General features: G+C 38.6%; 1 protein-coding gene across 3 annotated transcripts in view; it reads right to left on the reverse strand.

Moving 5' to 3' along the window:
* Positions 1–9,745, reverse strand: part of LOC109968553 (partitioning defective 3 homolog B-like) — a 175,661-nt gene extending 165,916 nt beyond the window's left edge. Inside the window, exons 1-2 of one of the 3 annotated variants that reach the window (XM_020614899.1) lie at positions 9,687–9,745; positions 7,756–7,958 (exon numbers count right to left, since the gene is read on the reverse strand). In XM_020614899.1, the coding sequence (XP_020470555.1) occupies positions 7,756–7,872 (117 nt within the window). In that variant the 5' untranslated portion in view covers positions 7,873–7,958; positions 9,687–9,745. Of the gene's footprint in view, positions 1–7,755; positions 7,959–8,679; positions 9,180–9,686 lie in introns of those variants that run through there. The other 2 variants (XM_020614898.1, XM_020614900.1) reach the window with 2 other exon arrangements.
* Positions 9,746–10,234: the final 489 nt, after the last annotated feature.

The following is a 10,234-nucleotide window of genomic DNA, read 5'->3' on the forward strand; positions in this document are numbered from 1 at the left end:
CTCCCCATCGTTCCCTAGATGCCTTGTAAAGATTACAACCTCAGCTCGGCCCTTTCTCTCTCCCTTTCTCTGCTGTGTTGAGTGTGTGATTAATGACATCGACACTGCACTGGACAGCTGACTACATAGAGCTGGTTGTTGAACAACATATTGAGTCAATGCGCACAAGCACACGCACATACAAAACCAAACACAGCCTAAGGAAAGGTATGCCTCAAAATGTTAACGAGTGCTGCTCCATTAAATCAGTTTTTCAGGATCAGGTGCCTCTCAGTGCTTTACAAAAACTCCTGTCATGGAGAATTTTGAATGGAAAATGTTGTCTCTTTGAATTGTTGTGCTGTAGCTGCCAGACAAAGATTTGCGGTTGTGTTTAGTTGTTAGAAATACATTCATCTTTACAGGCTAATTATTTCTTAACTGTGTTTCACATAACATTTTGCTTTATATTCCATTAAATATATTTCGTTATATTTATTAAATGTTACCTGACTGGTTGGTCAAACATTTGTCAGAAGCAGCATCCATCAAGAATAGATGTGTATCTTGAGCGAAGCAGAGCAGATAGCCCCAGCTTGTGACTTTCATGTATTACATACACTCAAGTCACAAAGATAATCTTCCATTAACCTGTGAAACTGAAACTTAAAATACAATTTTAATAAGTTTCTCAGCTATGTCCATTCATCTCTTATAGACAAAGATGGCAGCAGGAAATTGTGTCATCACTCTGGTTTTGTGTAAAAGCAGTTTGACCACTGACTGGGCTTGGCTTTCAAAAAGCAAGACAGATGACATCATTTCCTGTTGCCATGTTTGCTTAACTGAAAAGAAGTTGGTTTATCCAATAAACTGACAAAAATGATATTTTTCCTGGACTGGAATGGATTATTTTTAATTCTGCATCAACAGAAGAGTTCATGACAAGTCAGGAAATGCCTTCAGAATCTGGGTGAGTAGACATGGTGACAAACAACAGGGCACCAACATCCAACAGCCTCATTCCTTTGGTGACCTGCTGTTGATTTTAGATCAACAACCCCCATTTGATCTTCTTACAATAGCAAAGCACAGCTAAGAAGACAAGCAATGGAGAGGTAGAGAGATAAGAGCTATGAGCACACATATAATCTGATATTGAGGGGGAGTGCATGAATAATATGTTGCATATTTTTTGTGTGAACTGCAGAAACCCTGCACCTCAAAGTCTGGCAGTTTAAAAACCTAGAGGGGCATTTAGATATTGTACGACTGTAGATAAGAGTTGTCAACAAACTGATGCAATCTGAAAAACACAAGGATTAAAACTTAATACAGTGTTATGCTTGATAATATTACAGATAATCTTGGGTAATTTTAGGTTTTTGACTCTCATGATATCTACATTAGGGCTGGATAAAAACTGTTTTTCCAATTAATTGTGATTCTTTTTTAAAGGTGCAGTTTGTAAAATCTAGAAGGATTTATTAGTAGAAATGGGCCATAGTATGCATCTTTTCATTAATGTGCAATGACCAGAGAATAAGAATCATTGTGATTTTTTTATTTTTGAAGGAGCCTTTTATATCTACATAGAAGCAGGTCTCCTGTCATTGAGGCTGCCATGTTTTTTCCCAGTAGCCCATAAAAAGACAAGTGTCTTACATTTACAGTAATCACTGTGAAACAACTGTGAGGGTTGTAAGCCCTGAAAGCTTTGCTGAACACTGCAATCCAAAACCAAACCAACAGATGTCACTGGATTTGCCATACTGCATCATCAAACAATTTAATTATCAATTCTTGAAATCCCAAGATCAATGTCTGCATTTACTCCTTTTCTCAGTAAACATGCATGCTACTGTGAAGACTGGAGGCAGGGCAAAGGAAACTAGGGTACCACAAAGCAGTGATGCAGAATTCACTGTAGATAAACTATGGAGCACATTATGTCTACACAAAATGTAAAAGGCATCCATTCCACGCACTTAAAAGTACAGCTGAATACTGCAACAGGTTCAGTCTGAGACTGCTGACATCAGATCCCCTAGATTAAAACATTAATTTCCAACATCTGGGTCCTAAGCCCAAACATAAAGTTCTGTAATTATGACCATTACATCAAGTATTTCAGGTATGCCAGTAATAGTATAAGTAAATAACTGCTGCTCAAGCCCCTCTTATTTGTCTCAACAAAGACCATTTTGTAAAGACAGGGATTACTCATACAGCACCAAATTCTGTGGGAAAAATACAAAATGTAAGTTAAATTGTTCACTGACCTTTCTTGTGACCCTGAAGTAATAAAGCTTGTCTTCTGTGACAAGCAAAGTTAGAAAATTACTAGTGGGAATGCCACAGTAACCATTACTCACCATGTTAACATTTCAGCACTCAACATTTTTACTGGCCACAGGCTGATTCTTCACTCATTAAATTAAGCAAACTTACAGTATGTTTATCTTGATACGATTCAAAATGCCATTTAATTTGCATCTTAACAACCAGTCAGGCTTCATGAAAAGGAAATGTTAACTTTGTTACACTGTCACAATAACAACATGGCCCATTGTGTGTGAGAAGAGAATTAGTGTAAAGCTGGATCAACAACGTTCTGTGGTTTGTCTACGGAGGTGGTGGTCCATGTCCCCTATTTGCCTCTCCTTCCCTCTCAGAAATAACTGCCTGTGCCTTGGCACAGAGCCAGAAAGTTATACAGTTATATCAGCTTGTTTGGCCATGCCTCATCAGCATTCCTCCCCTTGCTAATGAAACTACAGCACACACCCACATAGGCAGGAACCCTTTCATACGTCCACCCTACAATTTATGTGTGGAAGTATATACATGCATACATGATCAGCTTACACTAGGAACTGGTGTGCAGTTTGTTTCTATTCAGACCTCATCACCTTTTGCACATTTGAGTTGTAAAATTAATCTGAAATGGATAAGAGTGCCATCTTTGCCCATAACAAAACTGAAGATATGATATGTTAATGTTTTATCACCCAGCTCATATTTGCAAACACTTCTAATGCATTTTTAGTGTGTCATTATGGAATAATGAGTGTAGACTGATGGGTAAAATGACAAATGTATCCATTTCAAGTTAAATTAACACTAAGTTTGCAAAAAGTGAAGGGGTCTGAATAAGGAAGCCACTGAGAAAGGAAACTCAAATCACATCTCACTTAAAAACTGAATATACACACGGTCATGATCATGTGATATTACACAGAGTACAGTCTGCTCGTTAGCTGAGACTAAACCTGAACAGAAAAAGGCATCCATAAACATACAGTTGCAATTCTCTTTGGCCAAAGGTAATTAAGAAATGTGTCAACAAGCTGATGACTTCCTGACTCCCCACCCAAAAAAAAACAACCTCTGCTTTACTCCCTCCCTCCTCTTCTTCTTCACTTATACTGTACATTCACTTGTTCTGATGTTTCAAAGGTTTATCCATTTCCCACCGCTGCCTCTCGACAAAAACCCTGTTTATTATTGTTTCTTTTATTTTCTTTGCTACCATTTTATTCTCCTTTTCCCCTGGCTTCAGATTTGCTTCTGTGCTACTCTATCAAGAGTGATGGCTCTATATATTATAATTGTCAGCAAGCACTTTTTAAATAATTACATATCATGGTCCACTTAATCCCCTCATGTACTGAATATGGTGATTGAAAATTAACCTACTGTAACGCTGTTACACTACTTGGGACCTACCAACCCGTAACAGAACACCACTAAGAAGGAACTTCTCACAATAGGCAGTACACCTATTGTTTTTGTTTCTTTCTTTTAGTGTTGTTTTGTTACCTTGGATTTTAGGCCTATTTACATTTTAACAACATTCTCACTTTAAAAGTAAAAAAAAACTGTACACACACTAAACTATGTCGATACACCTAAGCATCTTTCAGTAAGCTACAAATTTATGTCTGCAAAAACATCAGCCAAAAATTCAAAAATACTGTAGCATTTAATGAATCAACACTTCTCTGGAAAAATATGTATATGAGCTGTGTCTACAGAACGGCCACTCAGTAATATAACTAGTCTGGTGTAACCTACATACAGACATACTGTACTATTGCAATAATTATTGAATGTAGATTTCAGTGATTCCCCAACACAAACAACATCTCCCTTCAACTATACTAAGGTAGACAACATGCTGCAACTTAAGCTTCATCAAACTGAGCCTCCTCCATGCTGCACAGACTGGTCCCTATGTGCAGCCGACTGTGAGACGAGTGTACAGGGATCATCTCCAGCGTGGAGGCCAGCTCATTCTGATGAAAATTTGGCTGCAGCTTATCAAACTTAATACAGTTGTAAAAGGCATTGTATCTGTTTTAACAGCTTTTCACTTATGACCTCTTGATTCAAGAACTTGGAACCTTTCCAACTTTACCGAAACCTCGGTAGCAGATGTTATCATCACCTCTGCACCCCTCAGGGCACGCTGTAATTTACATCCTGGGTGGTGGGCTACCATATGGAAAAAGTGTGCGCATGTACTCACTGTCAAAAATCTGGAATTACTCATTTATGAAAATTTGTAAACATTCCCACACCTAGTATAAAAGGTTTAATAATTATAGTAAGATGGGATTGATGTGAAATTATAAAAAAAAAAAATCAATGCAATGGCAATATAAAATAAATCTCTGAAATTGAGCTTAAGACTAAACCTCAAAGAACCCCAACTCTTTTCAAGATCACTAAAACATAGCTTTAATTCTTATTCTAAGTGTTAGCTCCTCTTAAGAACGGCTGATAAATAAGAGTGCCAGTATTAGTTAGCTACAATGGCTGCAGGCAGGAACACCAAAGATAATAAAATGTTTTAATACAAGCAGCATACTCTTTAAGTTGGATAAAGCAGATGGGAAGGAAGGAGAAAGAAGACAGAGAGGCAGCGAGCTGTCTAAGTGACTATTTAAAAACATGATTTGCCCAGCACTAGGAGGGAGGATTAGTGACTGGACTGCTCTACAACACACACATATCCTGACTGTCTAATCCTGGAACACATTAACAGCAGTAATTACACAGCTACAATAGATTAGTGTTGCAGGAAAATGAATGAATGATGGGAAGAAAGCAACAAAAGTAAACAGACAAACAAGTACAAATGAAGAAAAAGAAAGGATGAGATGAAGCAATTAGGGAGACTAAATATTTGCCAGTTCCAGAAAAGAGAAATGGGTGGGGGGATGTACACGAGGAATAGGTGAAAGAGGAGTACGAAAAATGTAAGATAAACAAGAGACTATTTAAGACGCCCAAACTACCAAAAAGTAGGATGAGTAACAGTGGAATGAGAATAAAAAACAGAAACGTCAAGGCAGTAAGAGGAGAGACTGAAAAGTGCTGACAAAGGTGTGGGAAGAAAAAGAAAAGAGACAACGTAGAGAACAGGAGTGAGGGAGAGCAGGCCAATCCACACACAGCCTGTATGTGCTTAACAAGGCATTTCATTCACACTACGAGGAAACAAATTATTTAAACACTCGGAGAACTAATCAATAGAGCAGTTAGGTGCATCACACACACATTGCAACACTCCTGAAGTACAAACTCTGTCTCCATTAATAAACTCTGTGAATATTAATAAACACCTAAAATGTTTCTGTGGAAGTTCCCTTTTTTAGATTGGAAGCTAGTTAGCATGGCTTGCTAGCTTTCACTTTCATAGTGGAATACAAAATGAACAGTAGGAGGGGTACACCCAGATGTTGAGTGTACAGACACAGACAGCTTATATTCTATTGGCTGACTATCAACTAGCTATGTGGAAAAAGGGGAAAGAACCCTTTGTATTCTACGCAGTACTACAGTATGTACTCCAGTCAGCAATGCACCTTGGCAGTTAACAAAGCTTAACAAGACTTTAAAGTGTGTTCACATTACAACAGAAAAGATCTCAATATGAGAATCATATGTTACTGTTCAGTTTGAGAAATTCAGAAACACAAGCAGGCTAACTAGTTTCACTAGTTTCACTTCAGTTAAAACAGTGGTCAACAGTTCCACAAATGTCTCTCAGTTAAAGCAGTGGTCAACAGTTCCACAAATGTCTCTCAGCATACCCCCACTCTGCACAGAGCCTGCACAGCACACCACATACACAACACTGACTGTGAACATTATGCCTTTGATGGACAAATTTCACTAATGTTGGGCGATTACACCAAGACACTGAAACCAACTCAAATAAATGGAACACAGTCATTTGTTGTTAAGTTACACCGTACGTTTCCTGCTATGACACATCAATATGTCTGCTGTGAAAAAGATGTATACTGGCCAATGGAAACACCCACCCAGAGGATTACAGCTCAGCCACTATTAACAAACCTGTTTTAGCATGTTTTGAAAAGTAGCCTACAGAATTGCAACATCAGTATGGTTTATATGTTTGTATAAAAAAACTGAAAATTGAACATTTAAATTGAAAAACTTGACACTTGACAATAGTTGGTCCAGCCTTTCATCTCTACTTCTATGCAGAACAGAGTTATCACAAAAAGAAGGGAACAGTAGGTAAAGGAGGAAGTACTTAAAGAGGAAGACAAGTTCAAATGAAAGGGAAGCGAGGGTTGTTTCTTTGTGGAGAGCTAGGAGGGAGGTGAGAGAGAAGATGCACTAGGATGATAAACAAGATGAAGGGGGCAAAACACACAGGAGCACTGGGTGGGGAGGGGTGGTATATGGGTATATGAAAGAAGATTAAGGGGCAAAAAAGGTAGAGAGAGCAAGTAAAAGAGGAGCGTGGAAAAAAAATGAGTGCATGACTGGTGTGCTCTTTGAATAATGGAGCCAATATGAAGTGAGTCACTGAGAAGATTTGATCGTCTGATGGGGGTCACAGGGCTCCTGCCCTGAGAGCAGCACAGAGAATCAACAGCAGTCAAAAAAGAATCACAAGAGGGAGTGATTTGCATTTTACACTCACAACTAAAGTGGAATTGTCTCACGTCTTTTCCTGTCTGGCCCATCACAACTCATATCAGATACACTTTAAATTTTTCATACAACAGTTATGAAGAACTGGAGCTCCAGGCTTTGTCTAATTTCCCAAGACTTTGGGATGTGAAAATCATATGCTCCTTTCATGATAAAAAAAAATGGCAGTCATTTCGATTACTCTTTCATGACTTCTGGGAAAACTTCAAATCTTATGAAAATGCTGTTTCATAAAAAATTATCCTGTCGCTTTTCTAAGTCTTTCAGGAGTTCGTGAAAATTATTACAAACTACTTCTTACAATGATTAATGTAGCTAACTGGAGGCTCAAAGTTCAGATAGACTCAAAGAGAGATAAAATTACATTTGGCCATGCTTTTGTTCATTTTATGAGCACTGATATCAATGACAATTAAATGTTATTCTGTAGCTACAATTACTGCAATTCAGAAACTTTAATAAATGGGCAGAATTAACATGAAAAAACAATCCATCTTAACTGCCTTTGTAAGGTGATGCACAAGGTGAAATAATTCTGAGATGTAGCAGCCTAATACATTTTAAAACAATATTATTCAGGTGTCTGGCATGCTGGTTTGCCTGTCCTTCAAGCTAATACTTGTGTATTTTGAAAAAAAAAGAAAGTTTGTTAAATGTAGTGATAATAAACACCTTTGTTTTGACAGGAAGCAGCAACACCAAAACATACAGTTCTACGTCACAACACTGCCTATCCCAAAACACTAACTGTGAGTGCTATTTGTAAATAAATGTGCATTTCGACCTCCTTCTGGGTACCTGTTCCAGGAGTTTTCTGTATCTCTGCGTGGCTTGCTGGATGAGGTCCCTTACAGTCCACCCCTCCTTGCAGGGCACCACAACACCTGTCTGCCCAAACGTCACCGTCACCTTCATTTTAGCGCTCTCCACTTCATCCAAGACACAGGCCCTCTGGATGTGGGTGATGAACAATGGTGATGAAAATGCAGGAAGGCTCCAAACTGTCAAATGCCCCAGGAGAGTATTGATGAGGAGGTAGGGATGTAACCAAACAGAAGATGCAGAGAACAGTGAGAGAAAAGCAGGACCGACAGCTACTTATGATCAGCAGCTGATAAACACTAGAAACCAAGTAAATCATCATTCAAACCAACTTCCTCAATAGTCACACAGCTTGTTACAGTGGCTCAGAGTCAACAGGGCTATGACTCCTATCAAATTTTACAGGCACTGCTCAAGGCAATTATTGTGGCAGGATCAAGTAACTTACATCCAGCTCCAGTATTACTTTCTCATGCTATGGTCATCAGGGTCATTTTCTTAAGTAATATCAACAAGTGTTGATACTATTCAGCAAGTCGAAGTATAAACAAGGTTTCCTGAAACATTAAACAGGCTGCACTTCCCTCATGATTGAACTGACTGGAAGCTGATAAACAAGAAGTGCGTGTGTCACTCATTTCTCACTGGAATTAACTAACGGGTTAACATCTCTCAACACAAGCCAGATGTTTGTCAGCTAGCTAAAAATGTTTAGCTAGTTGATACTGTAACCTGGCCTGGCAAGGATGCAAGCATTCAGCCTGCCAGCATTATGTATCCTCACGCCCTTCTCCACTACATCAAATGCTATATAGCTTGTTTCCACAAACATAAAACTGCGTATCTAAACCTTCACGCCAGGATAAGCGAGCGAGTCCCACGCTAGCTAACGTTAGCCACCTTAGCTGAACTTTGGAGGGAGGGATGGAGTCGCTCCGGCATCATTCCATAAGTTTTCCCCCTCGCAAGTTTCCTTATTTCCAAGCGGTCAGTAGCATCCAGACGTAGTAAGGCAACTTAGAGGTTGTATTCACATTCAGGAACAACCCGGAGGCAACGTAAAGCAGTAAACAAACTAGTGGAGTTTGTGTTGGAAAAGTTTAGACATTCCTTCGCTGCCGTGGGCTCCTGGCCAGTTCCTGACCAGCTCCTCCACCGCTCGTTACTGTCACTTTCTTTAAAGAGGAAGTGCTCCGATGATTGTCGGAATGAAAGGGGATAGAAGTAATGTACACTTCATGGAGCCACATGTTCAGCTAGATACTGCTTTAACATGCAAAGACTGACAAGTAACTAAAGCCCTTTTTAAAAGTGTAGCAATCGCATGTGGTGATAAACTATTTATTTACCACAAAGCAGTGATTACGGCATAATTACTAAAGGTAACTATGTTGAATTATTATGGCTATTGCATAAAGGCTGCTTTTCCTTGTTTTTTGACTTATCTACAATGGTACAACCGCGAATTATCATCACAGATACGACCTAAATATCAAACAATGAGGTGTATGTTCTAGTATTTCCATGCAGAAGCAACTGGGTTTATATGCATCTCGCGAGACTTCTTTTCTACCAAAATAAAGTATTACATGATAGTTCAAGGATCTCCTTGAATGGGCATAAATCCAGCCCCTTGCACATTCGCAGCTTGCCTGACATCATTTCAGGCATTCACATTACCTGAAAATCAAATGTTTCAAAAATGTACACAATTATAAATAGCCACAGGTCTGACTGAATTATTTCCTACTATAATAAGTAATACGCAAAGTTAATGAAAAATTATTATGTTTTAGCTTTGTAAAACCTAGAGGTGGCCTACACACTCTGAGAGCCACAACAATTTTAAGGTATATTTAACTGTCAAAGATAGACTATCAAGAGACCCATGTTAATACAATAGATACCAAATTTCCATCATAGGAAGCATGAAACCTAGTTACACCTCTTGAACATCCTCTACCGGTTGAGACAGGCCCAGCATTTTAATGTTGAAGCCAACAAAAACACTGCATTTACAAAACACTGTGGCTTCTCATACTTTGGTTCATCTTCAAAGGGAAAACTCCTCCCAGTGAGATGGAGTTTGGCTTTATAATTAGCAGCTCAAGTGTATGCATGTGTGTGTCTGCTAATTGATTTGGGCTAGGTTTAGTTTCTGGGTCATTGAATTCCATTGCTACTAATGAACCCCAGGGAAGAAAGAACACTGTGCGTGCTTTTTTTTGTTTGTTTGTTTGTTTTGCCTTTCTTTCATGAAAGTTTGGATGTTTGAAGTACATTTGAATAATCATTTGGGATATGAATGTGTTTATATTAACAAAGATGTTGGAGGATAATAGTCAATAGTTTTTTTCTTTCCTATGACATGATGTTTTATTCTACAAATAAAATTGCAGATAGATTAAACAGGTTCCTACTATGGTTTTATTTTTTACTCAGAGAGACAGACACA

The sequence above is a fragment of the Monopterus albus genome, unplaced genomic scaffold (assembly GCF_001952655.1).
Source record: "Monopterus albus unplaced genomic scaffold, M_albus_1.0 scaffold153.1, whole genome shotgun sequence".
In the NCBI taxonomy this organism is placed as follows: Eukaryota; Metazoa; Chordata; class Actinopteri; order Synbranchiformes; family Synbranchidae; genus Monopterus; species Monopterus albus.